The sequence below is a fragment of the Varroa jacobsoni genome, unplaced genomic scaffold (assembly GCF_002532875.2).
Source record: "Varroa jacobsoni isolate VJ856 unplaced genomic scaffold, vjacob_1.0 scaffold_535, whole genome shotgun sequence".
Lineage (NCBI taxonomy): Eukaryota > Metazoa > Arthropoda > Arachnida > Mesostigmata > Varroidae > Varroa > Varroa jacobsoni.
The window spans coordinates 235,614-258,684 of NW_019213437.1; the positions used below are offsets into that span (position 1 = coordinate 235,614).

At 40.2% G+C, this 23,071-nt stretch overlaps 2 protein-coding genes and 2 long non-coding RNA genes across 9 annotated transcripts; 3 read left to right on the forward strand and 1 right to left on the reverse strand.

The window, feature by feature from the left end:
- Positions 1–3,202: 3,202 nt before the first annotated feature.
- On the reverse strand, positions 3,203–11,057 carry LOC111261225 (uncharacterized). 6 transcript variants are annotated; one of them, XM_022834547.2, is made up of 8 exons: positions 10,928–11,055; positions 10,309–10,426; positions 9,972–10,147; positions 9,121–9,307; positions 7,786–7,943; positions 5,372–5,509; positions 3,764–3,959; positions 3,203–3,516 (listed from the first exon to the last, which is right to left on the reverse strand). In XM_022834547.2, exons 3-8 carry the CDS (start codon positions 10,102–10,104, stop codon positions 3,414–3,416), a joined length of 915 nt encoding a protein of 304 aa, XP_022690282.1. In that variant the 5' UTR covers positions 10,105–10,147; positions 10,309–10,426; positions 10,928–11,055; the 3' UTR covers positions 3,203–3,413. The 6 variants fall into 6 exon arrangements, 4 of the variants coding, with proteins under 4 accessions (XP_022690282.1, XP_086824736.1, XP_022690281.1 ...); XM_086968610.1 differs by having other exon boundaries at positions 10,309–10,457; positions 10,922–11,055; XM_022834546.2 differs by having other exon boundaries at positions 10,771–11,055.
- Positions 7,020–7,974, forward strand: LOC147753369 (uncharacterized). The gene is made up of 2 exons (XR_015311415.1): positions 7,020–7,145; positions 7,773–7,974. It is a non-coding gene; the product is annotated as an uncharacterized LOC147753369 (long non-coding RNA).
- Positions 11,058–11,704: 647 nt separating the features above from the next.
- LOC147753370 (uncharacterized) lies at positions 11,705–22,961 on the forward strand. Its single transcript, XR_015311405.1, has 4 exons — positions 11,705–12,085; positions 17,090–17,379; positions 17,979–19,208; positions 19,583–22,961. It is a non-coding gene; the product is annotated as an uncharacterized LOC147753370 (long non-coding RNA).
- LOC111261236 (breast cancer anti-estrogen resistance protein 3) lies at positions 12,106–16,845 on the forward strand. Its single transcript, XM_022834561.2, has 2 exons — positions 12,106–12,268; positions 14,285–16,845. The coding sequence occupies exon 2, from the start codon at positions 14,287–14,289 to the stop codon at positions 15,733–15,735; it is 1,449 nt and encodes a 482-aa protein (XP_022690296.1). The 5' UTR covers positions 12,106–12,268; positions 14,285–14,286; the 3' UTR covers positions 15,736–16,845.
- Positions 22,962–23,071: the final 110 nt, after the last annotated feature.

Sequence of the window (23,071 nt, forward strand, 5' to 3'; positions counted from 1 at the left end):
GCTTTGAGCAAGCCTTACTTCAGAATATTTCAGATCACCGACCACACAGTTAAGTCAAAGAAGCGGATTTGCTGCCATTTTATTAGATTATTATTATAAAGTAAAAAAAACTTAGCACTGAGTCCAGGATAATACGATCAAAAAACCTCTGAACCCGTTTAGCATCTTAGTGCTCAAAGGAATTTAGTAAAATTCAATCTGATATACTTAATAACTAGCAAATATTATCAAAAGGAGCACTTTTATATTCGGCGACTTCCACGTAATCATTCTAAGTCTAGCATCATTCTCCCCTTAGTTTGCTATCATTTCTACGAACGCGCCCTTAATGCGCTTCATGTGACTCCCGCTTATGGAGATGACGAGCAACGAAGCTGGTTCGAAGGTGATCCAGCTGATTCTTCCCCTGCTCGACGTTGCCTTTAAATCTTCATGCGGTCTATGCAGCAGCGTTATTGTTTGCATTACGTCTGTAACTGGGAGTGCCCTTATCAGGGCTCGACGCTAGCACTGCCGACTTGTCGCTTTTAGCAGCCAGCAGAGCTGTGTGAACGGCAATGAGCTAACTAATCATTATTGCCGTTGTTGTTGTCAAGCAACATCGCCACCATCGGTGAACATTTTGGCAAGCCACGACAACCATCATGGTATCGCACTATTATCTCTTGGGGCAACCCAGAGCGTCCGCCTGGCAAACGAGAAATTCTTGGAGCAAACGTCGATGAGCATCAGCTAGTGTTCTCCCCATCGCGCTGCATAGTGGCAGTACAATGGTTTGAGGTTTGCTGCAGTTCGTATTTGTTTTTGTATCTTCTTCTACGTTCGAGCGTAACGTCTAGTCGGTAGCTGGCATTCGTGTTCCTTGTCGCAGCTCCGTGGTCCCGGTGTTTGTTGAGCTGCTGTTGTGTGACGTGGTAAATGAACGACCACTCGCTCCCTCCCTGCCCTATGGGCTCCCTAGTGCACTCGCGCATTAAGTTTCCCCTGCTCGGCTTTCGCCGCCAGCCGTCAGGAGCTAATCTATTAGGCAATGCTGGTTATGTTGAATCCGATATTCCTTGAAAACAACTATCTGGCTACCTCGCTTATACCTATGTTTAAGCATTCGTGCTAGTCGTCTGCCTATGTGCCAAATGGGCGCAGCTGAGCGCGCAGAAGCCACTCTTTCTTTGCTCTAACAACATTCGTTGTGGCGCTCGCCGCTACCACGACGATGTACCCGACCCGGCAACCGAATGCGGTAAACAATCGCGCACGCACGCCCTGTGTCGTCGTGTGGGTCTATGTGTTTGTCTGTGTGTGTGTCTTTGCGCGCCGGTGTGTTCCATCTGGTATGTTATTGACATCCGAGTCTCAGCTGAATATGGTACTGGCCCACTACCCATAGACACGCACAGACGAATGGCAAAACGATGCACACGTGTAGCACAGCAGCCTGTTGTAGGAACGGAGACCTGGAGCGTCCTGACGTTGCGGTAAAACGCTAGTGGCAATAGATGTTAGCAGTAGCAGGAGTCATCACAGGCACAGTGGGTACAGCGAAGAGCCTATATGAGTGCGGGTGGATCAAGGCGCGTTTCCATTACGTCGCGCCGTGCAACACTCACGTTCTTCTTAGATTCCGGCTTCAGCCAGGCGCTGCCATAGTCATTTAATGAGAGCTTACGTTTACGTCAGAAGCAACGCCGGTGCTTCTCTTCCGTTTATCTGCCTGATGATTGCTAAAGTGGCATCGTGGCATTGACGCTCCAGGAAGAGCTTCCAAGCATTGCTCCTGTAACGACTTCTGCCTAGCGACTACTTTTACCGCGATGTTGGTTGCTCCGCATTCAGAGATTAGACTAAATGCTATCTGTATAGGAATTGCAGAGAAGGTACCGAACACGAAAAGATGTAACGGCAAACAAAATTTGAGTGCGACCGAAGCAAGTAAATGAATATAAGAAGTTTTGTAGAGGCTGTCACAAGTCGGCCACTGGTTACTTAACCCAACAAGCGGCTAGCTTATAGATCAATATATAGTAGTGTTCGTTGGGTTCATCGTATTTGAGTACTCGAGATAGGTCCTATGACATGACCTGTGCCATGCAGTGGTCAACTAGAGCACGCAAAGCAAAAAACACTACTCGAAAGCATAAATAACAGATAGATTTATTACATTTGCTCCCCACTTAAGAACAATATTTTAAGAGTGTAGCCGATAATGAAATATATATTTTGTCATGGCAACAAGTTTGAGCGAAAACAATAATTGTCCAAAGCACGAATTAAGCACATTTGTTAGTTAAAGGATTAATATTTTACAAATATTGGAGTTTTGTCACTGATCTGTAGGTATACCAAGTACCTTGAGAACTGCGACGTATGTTACTCTATTCTTATGTTAAATTATATCCGATTCTTTCAACGGACATCAGTGAATCAGACGGTGAGATAAAAAGCCACGTCGGTTTAATGATGATCACGACAATGGCAACTATTCTATTCGATTCCCGTTATTGCGCAGCTGCAGTTGACGTAGCGGCCTATCGCATAGCGTCGGCTAGATGACGTTAGCTGGTCCGATAGGTCGCAAGCGGGGAAAAAACAGATGAAACGCAGAAAGAGATTTAACTTACGGCTCTACGTATGCATCATAAACAGATAGATACCGATCGAGATCACTGCTTATGATCGAATCTCTCGGTCCCCTCCGTTCGTAGGTGGTCAGACCAGCGCGCCGCCTGGGCCGGCGACGCCTTCTGCCGATGGCTCCATTTTTGCTGCTGCTGCTGCTGCTATCGTCGTTGTTGGGACCAATGCTAGAGCAACAGACTTTCGGGTGTTTGTTTCACGATCGAAACATCTGTACAAACCTAGAAGCTGTTGTGGCTAGGAATGATTCGAAAATTTCTGGCCAACTGAAAATCTGCCATAGGTTGAACGCTACCTTCGACTTATACTTTAAAACAACCTAATAACAGCAGGATACAAACAAGCAAACGCGTAAAATAAATTGCGTGCAGAATTGTATTTTCGCCGCAAAAAGAAATTACCTCCTGCATTCGAGTCTTACTGTCTAGGCATCGAACAAAAGAGTAGCAAGTTAATTTTTAACTTGTGTGTGAGACACGTACAACCGAAACTATGTAAAACAATCTAGTGCATTAGCGTAAATCGTCTATCAATGCTACTTTTATTACTAAATGAAAAATACAGTGGATATATAAAACTATTTTATTACCAAACAATATGATTTCTAGAACCTTCTTGTAATAGATCCATAATTGCTATGCAAGGGGAAAATATTCGTGTAATAAAGAACTTTCTTGTTTTTTTATAACCTGAGCGCATGGTATTATCTTTTACCGATGTTATCTTTAAATTTGAGTAATTTTAAAGCTAAACAGCATTAATATGAGGTCCGTGGTTGTTTACGATGATGGAGCGGCACTAGAAACTATCGTTTGGGTTCGTGAAGATGGAAGCGTTGGTAGAATAAACCATAGATTGGCGAAGAACCGAAAGTGAGAAGGCCTTTAACAAAAAAAAAAACGAATTGTTATTAGTGCAAGCATTTTCTATAATGGATTTAAGTCACAGTCAAGGTTAAGTACACTTTAGGAATAACAAGTTGCTGCGATCACGAAAAGTTCTGTGCCAAAGAAAAAACGCGTTCGGATAGCGTTGAACCAACGGTAAATCGATGTCAGCGGTCGTGCCGAAAAGATTCGGGCTCAAGCCGGTGCTCATAGTCTCGATGAGTGTCAGAGGCATCTATTACCTGGTAAGGAAACGGTCAGTGCTGCATAGGTATCTTGAATTCCCGACGACATCGCAGGCGTCGCCACGCTCGAATTTCAGCCGAGGCCTGGCTTCAGGAAGACTGAATTGAACGATGTCATCGGTTCGCATATTTTCAGGTTGAAGCCAGTGTGACTTAAATTCTTTGATGCACAAGAAGAGACGATAGTTGCTATCTTAAAAATTAATATTCCCAAATAAGCCATCGAAAATGAGGTTACGCATTGTAATGCAGAACACGCGTACACAGCTATTGCAAAACTCCCAGAGTTCCGACTTCAATAGAGTAACCATAAAGGCGGATACATCTAACACATACCAAAACATCGTTGTTCTATTTCAGATAATTTAAAGGTTAACCTTTTTGAGCCTTTAATATTCCCTGAAAACCTAATAAGTATTTCAATGACAGAATCTATGTGTTGGCTTCGTCTATTACTCATTATTTTCTGAAGAGTTCCTGCGACAGTCAATACTTAACTATAAAAACGATATGATCGCCTAAAGTGATTTACTTCTAATAAAATCTAGGTCAACAGTGAGATGATACTTAGCCTGGTCGACAAGCGAGACCGATTTTGAGAAAACTACCAAAAATCAATGGAGTTCTGGCAAATTTATTAAAGCTTTCGTCAATCATCTATACTCGTGGAAAGGTTCTAATCCTGTCATAGTAGAGTGCTGAGATAAGTGTAAGCCTAAACACAGAGGAAGACTAAAATGCAATAATAAACACTCTTTTATTTTGTTCGCATCGCCGCCGTAGTCGCAAGCTGTTATTTATATTTAAGCAAATAGTTTATATTACAATAAAGAGCCTTAATGATGAAACCTAGATGAAGAATATCGTGACTTTTACCAAAATCATCTTACATATCCATCTTCCATAATAACAAAGGTTACGATGTGTTTCAATTTCTTTTTTAGGTTTTTGTTGATGCTGGAATTTTTACTAAAACAATATGCATTTCTAAGTGAAGACACTGCTTTTAGATTGTTTGCTTCAAGACACGGCTACTGAAGTTAATATTTCTATCCCTAAAACTAAACCTTGAAAAGACCTTACACAAGTTATTCTTGGCGGGATCGCTCAAATCATATTTGAAGTTTGTTAGTAAAACCAATCATATGGTTTGCAAACAAGATTGCTGGGGTAGATAAGTAATATCTTTCACATACTCTGAACGAGAGAATGATTCCACAGGCAAGCCTCAATACAGTGAGTGGACAACTTGACGCTGAGTTGTTGAAATTACGACTTCACGTGGAAGAGTCTGCTTTGTTCTGGTCTAATTTCTGTTGAATACCTGTTGTGATAACAGCAGATATGGCCTCCGCAGTCACGTAGTATGAGATTGACGCACATATAATAATCATAATCGTTCACGCTGGCAATAACATTTCGTCCTGTTTGTAACGAAGAAAAACTTTTATCAAGACGACCCGGCCATAAATGCAGCCGCTTTTTCTAAACGTACCTTCTTTCGAAAGTTGAACACATATTGAAGAATGTTCTGCATCGTCTTGTCCCTTAGGGGCTCTGCACTGAGCCCATCGATGAGAGTGGCTAAGTACGCTGCGAACTCACCATTCGGAGTGCGAACAGTTTTTGGATGGATCACTGATGGCGACGAATTTGACTCAGCACAGCTTCCAATGCCCCGTTCAGCTTTTTTAGACGCTTGTGCAACATCTTGCAACCGCCGCTCACGTGAGGGCTTTCTTTCTGCTCACAAAAAATCAAGATCGTATCACACTATGGTAAATCCAGATGCCGATAAATTACTGATCTATTGAAACGCGCTGAATTTCAAGTACGCGGTTGAATAGACGATGATCACAGTGAGTTGAGCCTTATTCCACGCATATTGCGTCCTACGTATCGCTCAAAGTCGATATTTGTGCACAGTCGATAAAATCTTGTTATTACGTTCTAAGAAAAAAAAAACAACTAATTAGTTTTCCCATCATTATGAGGATATTTATGGTCAATCAACTCCCTTTTCGAAGCCACTCGTTTCGGTAGCGGATCTTCAGCGAGAGCCGAATGAAGCTCGTCAAACAAAGAACAAGTCGCATGTCGAGATGCTTCGTCAGAGTATAACATCATTGCTCGCTGATACTTGATACGCACAAAGCGAAATAGCCCAGTAAAATGAAAATACAGCAAATCTATCGTAATGTTTTCTCGATAGAAATTCCCAATATAGTACCAAGTGTATGTAATACCAGTGCCAAATTAAATTCTGCCTTGCATCTCAGTGCTCAGCATAAACCCAGTAAAGGCAGGGTAAGGGTAAGGATGAGTCTAGAGATTTGAAAAAGGCTCACAGCCAGTTGACCGGCTTAAACTTAAAAGTAGCCGTACAATTGAAGCGGAGGTGCGACGGATCGTTCGTACGTTACGAAGATAGCTAAACAATTTCTTTGCATTGCAGCACTGACCGCCCAATCGTGAGGACGCATTCTACTGGCACGCGCTTTGAATCTAATCTGCTCATATGGCTGTGATGAGCATCGAAGTGTAGTGTCTTGTTATCATCCATAGCTTCGCATACGTCCACAATCTATGGTTTCATCCCACCAATGAATCGTGGCATCTCCGCAAAAGCTCTGTCCTTCACAATACCCCAAAGGAGGAAATCACGTCAGGAGGTAGCAAAGATGCCTCTACTGAACTAATCATGCTACCTAGTTTTTTGCTATGAAATAGAGGGGACCTTCCAGCCGTTAACAGTTGCTGTTAATAACTATCGCTAGTAACAGACTGTTGCTTCACGGGACAAAGCTGAAGGATCGACAGAGGTAGTAGGATGATGAAAAACACAGCTCAAAAAAAACAAGCATATATGTTAAAATGTGTTACGCATACGTTAGGGTAGGTTGTATTCATAGATTTTGTATATTTCTTAATCGGTGAGATCAGCCTTTAGCTGCTTCCAGTGTTTGACAATATGAAAGTATGCCTGGGAGTAGCATGTAAAGAAGGCAATAATACAGAAGCAAACTTTGTACCATTTAAAGCTATCTAAAGACGCGGCGTGCGATGGTAAGTGGTGTGACGCTATTGCTGTTAAGACTACTTAGAAGGCCAACTTAGACCTCGAATGGTCATTCTTTGCACATCTTTTTTAAATAGAAATATCTACCGCCATCTTTGCTGAATAACCACAGAAACGAAAGTCATTCTATTGCTGTCTGGGAATTCGTCATCTGAATGCGAAATGGTATGTTGATGTAACACATTTCGCATTATCATTCGTTTTGACTACACAACGAGAGTGTCTCCTCGTGATCATTGTGGCAGTTAATTTTAATCAAAGGGGTACATGGTGCCTCGGATTGCCACTACATCGCAAAGGGTGGGAACATACGTTCTTAGTACTGGAACATTTGGTCCTCAATATTCAACTATAAAGGGATCAGTATTGAACTCCAACAGCATCTAAAAGTATCGGATCTACCTGGAGTAGCACTGCGATCCATTCATAGTAAATGCTTTATTTTCGGCCTTGAGCCTATATTGATGAGGCCGGCAACTTTTTCCCATTCGGCTTTTGCGAGATTAAAACCGACCTTGTCTCGTTGGCGTAGCTGCGTGAAGTACGTCAACAATCTTCGGGAGTCAGCCATGTTCCACACACGGCGTTCCTCCCGAGATAGTACATTTGTATCTGTAGTGAGGCAAACAACGGGGCAGTGATAAATACGCGTTTAGAGTTCTTCATTAAAGGATAGTGAATGAAGAGTGTCGATTCGGAGGTATATGGAGGTAGACAAAGAGGAGGAAAACCAACGTCTCTTTTCGCTCGCTCATAAAAAGCATATTTTGACGCTTCAACGATAGGTTTGTGGCGGAATGTTGACAGAGTAGTTCGATGTTGATTGGAGTGTTATAAAACACCAACAATAATAATAATAATACACATGTTAGCGAAAAACAAACACAAAATTTACTAGTATACTAAAGAGCTTTCATTCATTTTCAGGATCATTGTTTACCTTTTATCGATACAGTTATGTCTCGAGACGGCTCCTGCGTCAGTATGGAATTAATTCTCTCATGCAGAGGGTGCGTTCTTTTGAACTGTTCGGCATTGACGTTACCCTTCTCTTTAGCCCGCCCAGCACGACGGTAGCTTCGCAATAAAACCTTCCATCTGAAAATAAATTGCAAAAATTCTTTTAAAATGTACACATCGTGTGTTCATTCCATTCATAAATAGATAATTCGCAATAAAACTAATGAAATTCTGTAAAATATCCTAGCATATAGATAAAACTCGAAAAGTTCCAGTCCTACAAAAGCGCGTTAGCAAAGGAAACGAGTTGACAGTTGGCTTATGATTGACAAAAAAGCACTTAATTTTTTCAGTTAACTAATCTCTTCGATATAGCACAAAGGACTTGTTCCCAGTAGAGAGCCTGGCCGGGATGGGTCTTGCCGGACCTACAATTTACGGCTTCCCGTGAAGCGGCACCTATACCTAAACGACATGCCAAACATTTGCCAATGTTGAAGTTCATACCAGAGATGGCCACATATTTATGGCTACGTTCGAGGGTATACGCATTAGCCATCTGTGCCACGACACCTGCTTTACCGATTAATAGTTATGTATGGGTAAAAAAATACGTAAATTCGCAACGCTTGTACGACTCAGTTGGTCGTTAAACAGTAATACTGGCATCGTAGCACTGGTAATTCATAGCTGCATAGATGTATGTAGAAAGTCGTCAAATGGTGATTAAGGCCATGTTTGATTGATTTGTCATTCTTGTGCTAAAAGTTCATCATTTACTTTTCGTCCACTTTGATTAAGCATGGGTGTTCGCCCTATTCGTGCCCTCGACGATCTGATGAAACGTCTTAGATAAATTCATTTATAATGAGTCCTATTTACAAAGAAAATAGGCACAAGCACAGACAAAATTTTTCGTGCAAAACGATTTGAGTGCCAGTTTATGCGGCCACCGCAGAAAATATAGCTTGAGTCCCTCAGTAGTTTTCGGACAAAGATAACTAGTTAAATCTATCGTTTGTCCGTCACATTAGAAAAATCGATTTTGCCTAAAGCCACCTCGAAATCACTTTCAGTTCGCTCACACTTTAACGTCCAGCCGCTAAGGCATTACCGGCCTCGTAACTAATCAGAATTATAATCAGCAAATCAATTTCCACCTACATATTGTATTTTCTACATTTGAATGATGGTTCATCAGCTCATCTTCGACCTCCGCTTAAACTCTGTTCCTATGCTGAAAATCCTTTTTCCCAGCCCAGTATACGAATACTGATACGAACATATCTTTAGCAGAGTCTTGAGGCATATTTACTTGTTTTCGCAATGAAATCCCTTAAATCTCCGACCCCTCTGGCTATTAATCTTTTTCGCGATTTCGTCCCATAATTTACGGCAGACAAGACCTCGAGTCATAAACTTTGGGCGCTCTGCTTCGTAAACGTCCAACAGAGTCCTCGTGTCGGCGTCTGTCCGATCGGCCGTCAATTTCTTAGATATTTCTGCAATCAGGGACGAGGAAAACACGAAGTATGATATGCAATTCATTTCATAATAATTTGCGGGAAACGATGATTAGACATAACTTTTATTTTTCTTATAAGCTGACATGAGGGAGATTCGTGTAACACAAATAAGTAGGGTGACAAAATAAAACCTCGTAGAGAAGTAATAAAACTAGAAGACATTAAGGCAATGATAGAGAACAATGAATCTGTTGTTACCATTTTGTACGGTTGCTTCTGTTCATAACTATTGTAAATTATAAGCACACTTTTAAGCAACAAAACGCAACGTATCAAGCCAATAACCATATACTTTCACTTCGAGATCGAGGATGTTTCTCCGCTAAATGAGCCCCGTCATGGGACAAGGCAGAATTTGCCATTGCCTCACGTCCTGCTAATGTGTCTACGTTTTTCCGTGGTAACTCAACACTGAAATTGCGTGCCTTTTCGAACGCCGGGTAGGAAAACAGAAAGAATCAAAGACGCGAACCACGGAGAAGCGACCACTGATCCAAAGTTAAAAAAACGTTTGATAAATGTCTAAGATTCAACCATAAAATGTAGTCATAAATGTCCAGCTCGGTTTATGGTTGTCTATCGCATGATATTCTATCAACAGTGAGATAACAAGGTTACGTCAGAACCTTACCCGACTTACCGTTATTGTCGGAGAACTGCATGGCACAGCAAATACTGCGGCAGAAGCATTGCTTAGATGGACAGTGGCCATCGAACGACTTGAGGGCACAAATGCTATCGTGGGAGCCCCAGTTCCCGATAAAGAAAGACATATGTTTTGCGCAGCAGACCCAGCACGGCTCGCTCTCGTATCATCTAAAGGCGAAGCAAAGAAAATGAGAGAAGAGAGATTGCAAGAAGTTATTCGCGATCCATCTTCAATAGGTTCACAGAGATGGATGTTTTTTTAGTTAACAATCGATAGGATAGATAACAATCAATAGGATCAAAACTGACTGTTTTCGATTTAAACATACCTCCTACAGGTTTCTTCGGGTAACGTTTCGATTTCTGCTATCGCTGTTCGTAGTTGCGGTACAAAATGCTGCTCTTAGCAGTTACGTTAGTTAGAGTATAGTTGGAGGTGTGGCATAACTGACCATCGGAGTTAGCCGTTGGCAGATAACTAAACGTTAGATAGTATATCTGAGATCAAATTCGGCGATTGGTATCAAAATGCCGTATTGACACAGCTTTATTCAATATTTTGGAGCCGATACATATTTTTATTTGCCCCCTTTTTTGTAATGTTCACGTTATATCACAGGTAAGGTGCGTGAGAACGTCATATACGATATTTAGAGGTAGAATATTGTCTACAACAAGAAAAAAGTGACCATACTTCTCCAGTCCATAGAAAAGAAAATTAAGTATCAGCTATAGCATTCGTTATTAATAGTTATATTGTATAAAGAATGAAAGCAAAGAAAAGGATATACATTGTATGGTCTACTTTCGATAGATAACAGAAGAAATCATTTAACCCCAGTCAATAAACGTGACGAGAGTAAAGCAGCTTCTTTGAGAATATTACTGATTATTTCTTGCTTGACTATTTATATTTGTTTGATGAGGAAACTTAAAGCATACAGATACATTGAAAAAACGCCACACTTATGTGACCAATTCACATGTAGATACACATTCAGTTTTACATATCTTATATGAGTGCAGGTTAATAGATTGTTTGCTATCGTTCTGCTACAGCTCGTGGTCAGCTGGACTTTGGAGGCCAAAGCACCTGATGATGTTTAAAATGAATTGATGAATATGGCGGGCCATAGCGGACGGCTCAGTGCGACACCCTGGCAATGTTTGCACTAACAAAAAACAAAAACATTAAACGTATCGCTCATTATAACCAAAATATAAATGTGGAACTCGTCAAGCCGGCTTAGGTTAGCCAACTTTTAAATCGTGCCAGACAGCAGATCACAAGTAATCACATGCAGGAACGGTAAAAGATAGAATTCGTACAAGAACCCGAATACAAAAAGCTTTATTTTTAAATGTATCAGTGTATCATTAGTTAGCATAGTCGAACGATCCTGTCAAACCACATTATAAGCGTTGACAATCAAACGAATGTCTATGACTACGAGCAACTGCATAATGTGAGTAAACTTGCATAAAACGGTCATTGTTAGTACACAGTTAGTTTTAGCCTGTAAATGTGCTGCTTCATTATTATTTCGACGATAATAAGGCCCTATCCTAGGTGTCTCTTTTGATTTTCCTAATATTAGTTGAAAACGATTCATTTATACAGGCACCTACTGCGCGCATTGTTAATGATAACAAACGCGTGTATTTAGTAAACAGCATCTCTTTTAGGATCTGTCCGAGGGCCCGGAGTATCAGCGGTCCATAGAAAGCCAGCAAGATCATCATCGGCAAAGAGGAAGGAGCTCCTCTCCTTACATTTTCTGTGGTATCGCGCACCTCTGTATGTTTGACAGCAGGAAGGCTCATTGTAGCCACAAACACTGCTGATTGTGGTGACAGCAGGGGGGCAGACAGCATTAGTCGCTGCCGTTCCCACTTGCAGCCAATGTGAGAGAGGCGGTGAGTAGTTTTGGAGCTCGAAGGGAAGCACCCTTCGATCAGAGCCACCCACAAACGAGGCTGTGCGTCCGGAGTATCAAACGACAACAGCAAAAAGCTGCTCTTCATCGTAAGAGGAACTTTTCGTCTACTGTGAAAAAGCAATTTTGCGAGAGGAACAATCATGTGGACCTGACATTCACGTAACCAGTAAGTAGTATAGAAAAGAGTGCGTGGTAGATACGAGTTCGGCGTTGGCGGGGGCCGGCATCACTGAAATTTTGCTTGGCCGTCACAGCAACAACAGCTGCACGAGAGAGCACCCCCGAAATATTGGGGAGCCAGTTCCCCGTGAGTCATCAGCCACACGCAACGGCGGAACAATCAATAAAGGCGAGCAAATGACCACTGATTGGTGATAGTATCCCGTTTAGTGATTGGAGTTACTGCAAGAGCTCGTGGCTACGTATGTGAACTGAGAAAAATCGATCTTTGGCCGTTAGAGCTCGGTGGTAATTTTGTTGGTAGTTGATACTTTACAAGGACACTTTGTAAATGATATGAAAAATTTGTGGTGAAAGGTCGTTGTGCGCGCTTTTGTCATGCTGTTAATTAACAAATCTTCGCTAGTTATTACCCGCTGTTCGCGGCTGCATGTGGAGTGTAGCGGAACCGCTCTAGACTGAACGGTGTCACGCAAGCAGTCACGTTTTCTTTTAAATTGTAATTAAGGCATAACATTGTCACGTAGAAAACTTTAGTCTTCAACGGTAAAAACGCTCAAATATTCCAATAGCGTGATGTTTGACTGTCTCTTGTCACAATAAAGAATCATTAAGGGTAAACTTTGACGCATATTCAGAGAATTAAATGAGCTAAACTTAGCTGGCTAACTTCAAAGGAATAGGTTGTAATAGTAGGTCCTATTAAAAAAAGTGAATTGTAAAATGAAGAAGATCAACATAAATTGCATGTTTATTATATACGTTTGATGCCTACATCTATTGCGCCAGATAGGTGGCTTACATTTCACACGTTGACCTTAATTATCCGATTACAGCGGATTACGAGCATATTGTACGCAATAGTTAATACATACATTAGTGTTTATATAGTTGATAAATAGGTAATCCCATCAATATTATGTATATATTGTTCAAAACAATAGATACAAATGTTTCTATTGTTTTGCGAATGTTAGGCGCATTGAATCATTATAATTAGTTTCTTAATTAAAAGACAGGTAGGTAGTTGTTTTTGATTTGTGACAAGGGGGTGTTTATTAAAGAACTTTTGTTAGTTATTCGAAACTTTGATATATTCGGACACCTGCAGATTATTTTCAACGTCTGAATTATCGCTTTATTACCTTTGATATATAGACTGAATAGGATATTGTATACTTAGCTGATTAACTATGGTATCCTTTTCAGCAGTTCTAACAGTTTTTCACCTCATATACTTTATAAAAGCTCCATAGGTAAATTTTTTCGTGATACAATATTTATTTATTCATTAATGAAAGCTATAGTTTACTGGCCTTTCTGAACCATATCCGTCTGTGAGGTTCAAGCATATTTATTCTTTTGTGTCGTAATTGATTCTTCGTGCGTCGAGCTATTTAAAAGTAAACATCTAAAACCAACGCATCTTTGCGACTTTTAAACTTTCGCGGGCGTTTTCATCGAAAAAATTTTAGCTAAACAAATTTCCACTGTTATGAATTTTTTTTCAATATACTAAATTCATGTTTTCACTTTTTTTTTTTTTCTAAATATATTTTATTGTATTGTGTAAACACTTGAGCTGTCTTTCTTTTACCGCCATATATATCCAGTGGGCCTAGACGGAAATTTTCTGATTCATGCCTAGATTATGGAATCTTTTGACCTGTTCAATACGTATGAAATCTTGTGGAAATAAACAAATTGTTTTAATAGTGGTTCGCATTGTGATAACCGGGCAGCTTGAAACTATATACCTTTAAAGATATTAATATTTTTTTTAAAAAAGAGAGGAAAACCGGTCTGATTTTGTGTATGTAGACATTCTATAGTTTGAGCAAGTCTCAACAATTTTTGAAAATTAACTTTTTTTGTAAGTAAAGAACTGACATCTTATTTGATTACCCATTTTTTTAAAACCTGTTACATATCAACAAAAATTCATCAAACTAAGTTCAGATGCTGAGAACTTCAAAACCGAGTTTTGCTGCTCTTTTTACAATTCCGCTCGTGGAACGTTTCATTCATGAGTCGCGCAGTCAAACAATTAAGCCGCGTTTATTTTTGATTCCGCCTGCTACTTACCACTCCTTCATTTGTCTTTTTCATGTCCTATCTCATTTTACCAACGGAAGTTTTAAACTAACCTCGACTCTATGTTACTCCTTGAAATCTGCTTTGACAGCGATGCAGATGAGCTTGGAGGAGGAACTGCGACTTCCGTCGTCGGACCTCCGAAGCCACGGTTGGTATCATGGGCCAATTGGTAGAGCGGCTGCGGAGTCCTTACTCCAGGAAGACGGCCATTTTCTAGTAAGGGACTGCCTCTCACAGCCGAATGACTTTGTCCTGTCGTGTCAGCATGCTGGTGGACGATTGCACTTTATTATTAATCGTGTCTATATCCTCCCCAACACTCTTTATGAAAGGGTTCAATATCAACTGGAGGATGACCTTTTTGACACGATTGCTGATCTCGTAACATTTTACGTCGGAAATAAGCAACCGATCACACAAAGATCAGGAGCGCTTATATCACGGCCAGTCGTACGAACCGTAAGTTTAGGACTCAACGCAGAAGCACCTCCGCCTCCAAAGCCGGAAAAGGTTTACTGCAATGCACGCAACGAGGAACGCCGATCCCTACGAAAGGAGTACTATAAATATAAGTTTCGTCCAGTGAATCCACAATTAGGACAGCTTGACTTTACTGGAGTGGAGTTTAGTAACAGTGGTATCAATGAGGCCGCACTTCGCAACGTTCAAACGGAAATTCGAGACACCGGGGTACGAGTTTTGTCCCGAGCTCTCACTGTTGTCAACATCCGTCTGCTGAAGTTGGACCAAACAGGCAACGGTAACGAAAGTGACCTTGGTCTAGGTGTAATGAGTGGACTAGAAATACTCAGTTTGCCTCAGGGAGATACATTGCGGACTTCGCTTGTCGAACGAGCACACTACCTCAAACTATTGGTGATAGCTTCGTTGGTGCTCTCCGATGAGGCTGACCTCGCCCTGGCAATGTTGACGAAGTGGATCCAGGTTGCTTTGGAAGTCAAAACGGCCCTTGGTGACCTCTTTGGGTTTCAGTGTATAATGATGGGTCTTATGTCTCCACCTGTAACTCAACTCAAGTCGGTGTGGCTTGCATTACGCCAAAACAATACAGAGCTCGCGTTGTTGTTTGAGACGAAACTACGTCAAGAGGTTACCGCTTTGCTCGATCGATGTGACAATATTGCTCCAAATACATGCATCCCAAATATCTACTTCTACATAAACGTTGCTCATCAGTTTGTTGAGAAAGTCGATCGTGTACATCTTGAGAAAATGGGCCCTGACAATGGGCTCGCAACGCTTCTTTCGCAGCTCGAGAACATTCGGTCAATCATCAATCAAACGGAACGTTTCCATAAAACCGCTCTATGCGTACTTCATGCATCAAGTGCGCCCGGCAAGCGCTATTCGTTCTTTGAGACGGAAAACCTAATTGCGCTGTTTAACACAGAAGGATACAAAGATATGACTTGTAAGCAGCGTTCAAAGCACGTCCTCGATGTTTTTGAAGAGCTCAGCAAACGGGGTACCCTGCTGGTTGAAGAAACCGGCCTCATACCGAAATCACTTGACATGTGACTTTTGTTTTTAGCTATCTAAGGACGAAATTCAACCTAGAAGCAACACACGATGCATGCACAGATGATTTTTGTTTCTACGAAAGAAGACCGGAAATTAGCATACGTTTTAGCTGACTGATCTTATTATCTACTAATACAACTCTTCACATACCATTGCGTACGTTGTAACATGATGTAATAGCGATGGCGTGCCATACAAGTACCTTACGTTGTATCCACTAGCCAAATCAGAGCGAACATTACCACTATACAGTTCCTAATAACGCCCAGTATTATACTAACACATATACGCACGAAGATGTCATTTATATATTTGTATGTACGTGTATATGTGCTAAGAAATATTTAAGTACGCAATTAGTATCAGTCGAGATAAAGAGATAATATACAAATGGAGTACATTATTAATATAACTACACTGTAACTATTGTACTAACTGTACTTCAGTACTAATCGGAATATTTATTATATAAAGTTTATCCAGGAAAAATTGTGATTTTTTTAATAAATAAAAACGTACTGTGCGACCGACTCTGAGAGATACGTAAACAGAAAACTTTCGAAACAGATAGATGCTTGGGTAGATAAGGTTCCACAAGTGCGTATAATAGCGCTAGACTCTAGTCAATGGCTTAACCCGTCGCCGTGCAATAGTCACACAAACAAGGTGACACTTACCAGGTACCAGGCCTATACGATGGTAAGCGCTCGAAACGAAATGTCAAACAAATGGGTGAGCAAACGTCTACTTTTCCTGGCTTATTTCCGAAGGAAAGCTAATATATAGAAATGATATATGAATAGTTAGTGTTTGTAAACGATCATCTTGGTTCCACTGGAAAAACTATATGCGAAAAAACAAGTAGACTGCAAATCGTTTTGTTAGATGAATTCCGGCATAAACCAATTCCGCAAGTTCATTAAACATCTTTCTATATTTAGAAAAGTTCCTTGTCATATTAGGCACACGTAGGCACATTCTCGGACTCTAGGGATGCCAGCTCGAGCAGAATAATGTTGTTTGACTACAATAGAAAAATATCGGAAACAATATGAGTATAGCAGTCAAATGTACAGCGATTTAATAAAGTAAAGAGAACGCGAAGAAGCTTGTGTTGTCTTTTTTTCACTAGTATCGGATTGTATACCAATGAATATAGACGGAATATAAACAGTTAAGATTTGTTGAGGACAGGCAATAAAATAGAGGAGCGAATAAAAATCATACGCCCTATTATACAAGGGGCAACTTTGTTACTTCGATACCGTTATTAATTGTAAAAAATACAAACAAATTAATAGCAAATAGCGAAATCGGATAGGAGAACATTCGTTGTTACGGATGGTTTCAGGTGGGAACGAAGCCGTTTATACCATTTCTAGCAGAAATAGGGCTTCAACGACACGAAATGGACCAAACGTGTGTAAAATATGGCTTTCATAAGATTCAAGCTACATCAGGTTGTGTTCAGTCTTCGCTTCGTCGACGGGCATTTCCGATTTATTGTGGGACAATTTTTAGAAACATCTCGGAACGCCAACAAGAAGTACTACTCATATGAGCACAGCTGTAAGAAAATCGGCTCGTAGGTACTGTTAGTTTTTGGTGTGCTAATGATTAATCTTCACGATCAATGAAAGGGTAAGTTTGGGTCGAGTCGCTCATAAAGTAGCCGCGCAAACTTTTGCCGCGTACTTTTGCGATGGCGGTCTTATAGAAATCAGAAAACTCCAATATAAAATTTTGCGAATCCGCTGGAACGAGCAGTACGAGTTATTAACACGTCAAAATGTCCTCCGGGCGCTATTTAAACCTGTTAGGCCCATCGATATACATAAACATCCAGGTTGATGATATTATAGTCTATGCGTCTCTAAAAGCTCTCTCCATTGCAAACCTAGGTAAAGTTTTACGGTTGGATCGAACAACTGGATATAAAACTTTTTGTCGAGAAGACTTCTATCGCACATTCTAGATATGAGATTGCAAAACAGAGCAGTATTAATGTCGTAAACCTGAGACCTTAGGTAAACGAGACCTGCTTAAAAGGAACAGGGGCGAGCTTAGCGAAAGCTTTGGCCTTCCTTCAAGGTGGAACTCCTTAGGGTACAATTAATATTCATAATCTTAATTCGTATAATTATCGTCATTCCACTTAAAGATACTATTTATGTTAATGCCCGTTTAATTAACGAATAACGATAATAATACTTTGGTTGCGATTATACTTTACCCCACAGGTATCAATGATCAGCCCGGCCCGGCTACTCTCTGCGAAGTGTTCCACATTGCTTGCTTGCAAAATCCTCATCAACTAAGTAAAAAAAATTATGCCAGGGTTCTGGGATTTGCAGAAAAGTCCAGCTTAATCACTGTCCTAATCATTTTTTCATGGAAACGAGGATGACTACAAGTCAACGTGAACAAACGAATAGAAAAATCGAATGTTGTATAATTACTTTATGTTGTCTTCAATAATTCTATAACAAAACAATTAACGTTTATTTGCATTACGAATCGTTTTCGGCCTTTTAAATGGCTACGTAAGGGAAATTGCCAAATTGCTCCCTGTTGCTGGTTATGGTATTTTATGAAGTAACTTTATGTACTTTGAACATTATGTTGTTGTACCGAGTTAGGAAGTTGAAAACCAACTTGTTGCACATGGCTAATTTATGCCATCAGTGAGCCTTAGGGTATGTACATTAAAGGAAAAAAAAGCATAATATAATAATGCAAGACAACTCGAATCGATTGTATTAATCTGTCTTATCTCTTTACTTTACCAAATAGCGGAGCCTTTGGATTTGGCCGACCGTTGACAATCCGTCAGAAGACATGGACTGGGCCGATCTTTTGATCGCCATGGTTTCATAGTAAAAAAATCTACGTGAAATACGAAGCTGATTAGGAAATCTTGCGTTTAGAGCACGAAGTTTGGTTTTAATTATAGAGCGTAATGTTAATTTGGCTGATGAGAACGTAAAGAACGATCAGTAATTTCCTCTTCAGTTTGCACGTTTGGGAACAGCGCCGTACCAACGTTTAGAAATGCTAAAGCAGCCACCAGCGTCGTCCGCACTGGTACATGATGTATGGTGCAGAAATGTAAATGTGAAAATCGTCTTGCATAGATGAATGGGTTCAATGTATGTTATAAGACAAACCGTGTTCAAGGTATATTGTGGAAGAAACTATCAGATTTTGTGACCATCATATACCACCAAGACCAAATAATATGGTCTAATAACTAAGCGTATCATGCCGAAAAGGTCGTGATCAAAACAGCGGCCGAGAAGGATCGAGACACGAAAAGAGAAAAGAAATAAAAGCCGCCGAAAAAACGAATGATCAGCGTCGAACAGACAGAAAAAGACGTCAAGCTACTGGGCAAAGTGAAACAGCAGAAGACACAGGTAATCGACGTCACAGAGACATTATTCTCAAAGATGTACGCAACGTAGAATAAGGTAAGGCAAAAATAGGTCAGGATAACGGGTTAGGACAGTAGGACGGTTAGAACAATATACTACAGTGTATTACTACAGGTGTACACTACAGTGGACACTAAGCTGGGAAAAGCATTAGTTCGTTAAATCGTACCACCGTCTAATGAAAACTATGAAAAACATGGACAGTATATGATCAACTGAAGAATCTAGACTGAATGATCGAGACTTACACGCACTTATCTCTGAATCTTAACCGTAACAAAACGACAATTGATAGATTTAAAAAGCACACTTACGTTAACGAATAGTTTCTGTCTAGTTTAATGTGTTATGTAGGGTTGTAAACCCCGACTTTCGCTTTATCTAACTCACACACAACTTTATTTATTCAGGAAAAAAATAATGAATGACCAGTAATGGTGCAATCGCGCTCGGAGTCCCTCGATCTGCATGTTTGATGCTGGAACACATTTAATGCTTACAATGGATAAGAAATTATAACTTCTTGTTATACATTACATGCTGTATGAAGGACGCGTCACTAAACTCTGTGCGCTGCATTGTGTAATTCTGGTTATATACTGATGATTTCACCTCGTGCGTATGTAATATCCACAGTTTATTAACTAAATAAATACAAATGAATCTATATTCTGCATACATACGCACACTAAGCAGCGTAACCGGTCAGGAAAGACTGCTACTGCTTACACGGAGAAAAACTTTTTTTTATCATTTATTATAAGACAAATAAGCGCAGGATAATTAATCTTATTGTTAGAACAACTAAACATGTTTTTCAAGATCTAGAAACGTATTCTTTGTCGAGAAAAATACAATTCAGTCGCTTCTTTGTTCAATGAACCACTTTATAACATAAGACGTGTTACTTCTATATTTTAAGAAAAGTTCCTTTAATTAGAGTTCTGCTACGGAGATCGCATAGAACGTTGTACACATAAACATGGAGTATTAAGTTCGATTCTAAAAAAAGGAACAAAGAATTTTCGATTATTTCAGTTCCTAATATTAATCTATCGCACAGTGATATAATAACCGTGCGATAGATGATAAGTCTGAATATCATTACGCTCCTTAAATGTACTCTTCCCTCTTTATATGTAGTGTATTTATTTTTTTTTATACAGTTCATTCGGTATGATCTTCAAGGCAACACGTGCGGAAGGCTTACAGAGGGAGCTACTGGAGCTGAGAGATCAAAAAGAGAGAGTGAAAAGTTTAGCCAGAGAAATGTTGTGATCTTTTTAGCGCAGACATCGAAATATGCTAATCTCTTGGACAAATGAAGCTATAACAAAATTAGATTAACCATATGTATGCCAAGAAAGGCAGTTGATGATTCAGGCGCGCTGACATTTCATTACATGGCTACTTTCAGTGAAGTGTCGTGAGAAGTCCCGCTCATACACACAACCGCCGTAAAACAGCATCTCCTTGTAGATTCTGTTCAGGGCAGCAACTGTGCTTATGAAGCTTTCTTGACTTAGACGTTATGCGGAATTCTATCCATATACACCATCAACTTTCTATTTGTTGGAATTTCGCCGACGTTCGTTGATTTAGCGGTGAGTATTTCGTATAACAATATGTTTCTTTTGCTCATCGATTTGTCATTATTTTCAGTTTGTTTTAAGCTAGCAAATATCCCATCAAAATATTCCTCGTCACTCCACACCCGAGTTAACGCTGGTAGAAATATAGTGCAATCGTATCCAGAGGATGTTAACCGTGATTTGCTTATCGGTTATTTGTACGGCCAAACAGCAAACATCGATTATTGATCAACGCTAGTCTTGCGTCGCTATTAGTACAGCGAGAGTACTGATAAAAATGTACTTATGAGTCAAACAATAAAGGCACGCAGCGTCATTACCGCCACACAGATGCTGACCGAGTCCAGTAGCCAAAGTACTTCGGGACTACGCAGCGATTCAGTACGTGCTGCTGACTGTATTAACGAAATCTACATCGGTCGTTAAGAAAACGAGCAAAAAACCTGTTGCAGTTATCGTACAGATTTACTGGTTCAACGGCAGACAAACTGGCCTCAAGAGTGAATGAATTTAGTGCTTTGCCGCACGTAGATGTTATGTAGTTGCGTCGTTTAACAGAACTTACGCGCAGCCTTCCGGTGTATTTTAAATCTAAATAAGAAATACAAAAGCTAGTCCATACGGCAGATCGCGTTCTGATTAGATATCGTGAAATTTTACTGAATGGTCCGTGTAAAATTAAAAGTTTGGCGGGGCATGGCAGTAAATCGCTAAACCATTTGATGAGATTCGAATAAGAGCTGCACTATAGTCGTGGTTTTTTTTCTGCCGTTAACGTCATATCTTCTGCAAGCTTCTTCATCACTAAATATAACTGCCGGTCCTATTTTAATGTGTTTGTTTAATCTAGATCGTACGCTCGGTCTTCGTAGCAGGCGTTGCAATAACCTAAATTGCCACGAGCTCTGTTGCAGCAAAGCTGAATCACTCAGAGATAACAAAAGCGAAGCCCGATTTAACAATTTCATAATACGTACATTTACACAATGTACTCTTAATCGGAATACTGTTCTAACACAAAGAACACGACTGCTAAACCCAACAAACAACTGTCATTGAAACAACAAGATTCTGTAATTCCTGTATGTCAACTTGCACATGAACAAATTCCTATAAAAGTATTGACGACCAGACCAATTCACATCAGCCGCACGTTCCGTTAACACCGCCCTATGACTTAGGCCATACTGCTGCACATCATCTAGGGTCTAACCCGTACTCGAGATTTTCGAATACTGAACTGGACGACCGTCTCTAATTAAATACCGCACAAATCTTGTTATGTTACATAAAAACGAGGTTACTTCTTTCTGGCTTAGAAACGAATTAGTCCAGACCCTTATCTCACCTTAACGAGGTAATGTTTATAGCGTGAAGGCGATGTTTACGTTTTTAATAATGTTGTTATAAATTGCTTAGGCGGAAATGACAATTTTATGAATGCCTCGATAGTGTCCATGCACGGATCTATTATCCCGCGTCATCTTTGAAAAACATCTTAAGTATAGGTGCTTCGATCAGCGCGCCGGGCACACAGCAAGAAAAGGCAATGTAGATTAGCAAAGATCGTGGCCTTATTGCCGGACGACTGCAATAACTGCTGTCAATTTTCAGTTATTTTTAGGCAAATCTTTCGAACTCTTTTTTGCTCCTTGTGAACACGCTTGTTACAAATACAGCGTTTGTACCAAACCATGATATACTAGCACTGCAAATACATAACGCCTACTACATGCTTATTTCGTACTTATCACTTCTGGGTTTTTCTCAGCGTCGGTCCCCACCTATTGCAGTGTATACATGTGTTAGTCGAATATGAAAATTGTTTTCTTTTTCGAGGGCTACCTACTGGGGCTAATATGCATTTACAAAACGACTTATGGCTCAAACTTTATGATATCTTTGCTCGCAGTAAAAAATTGGTATGAGTAACTTAGTCATAAATATTATTAAAGCATTTTTTAAGCTCATCTTAAGGAACTCAAAACAAAGCGGCAGACATGTAAGATGTTTTCTTTGATCACGTACCCCCATCAAGTATTGATTTTGAATAGTCTAATATTAACACTAAAATTCATATTATAACTAGTACTCCGAATCTTAAAAACTTGTTCTTTACTGCTCAATCGTTTCCGGCAATCGCAATTTAGGTTGATTCTGCTGCATCAGTTACTTAGGGCTCCCGCCTTTGAACATATTAGACAACCTAAACAGTTTTCGTTACGTTTCTTGTGCAGTTTTCCTCTGCACTATCAAGTTTGCTTTTCGGCCTGTTATACGAGTAATGGCAACTAGTTACTAAGCCAT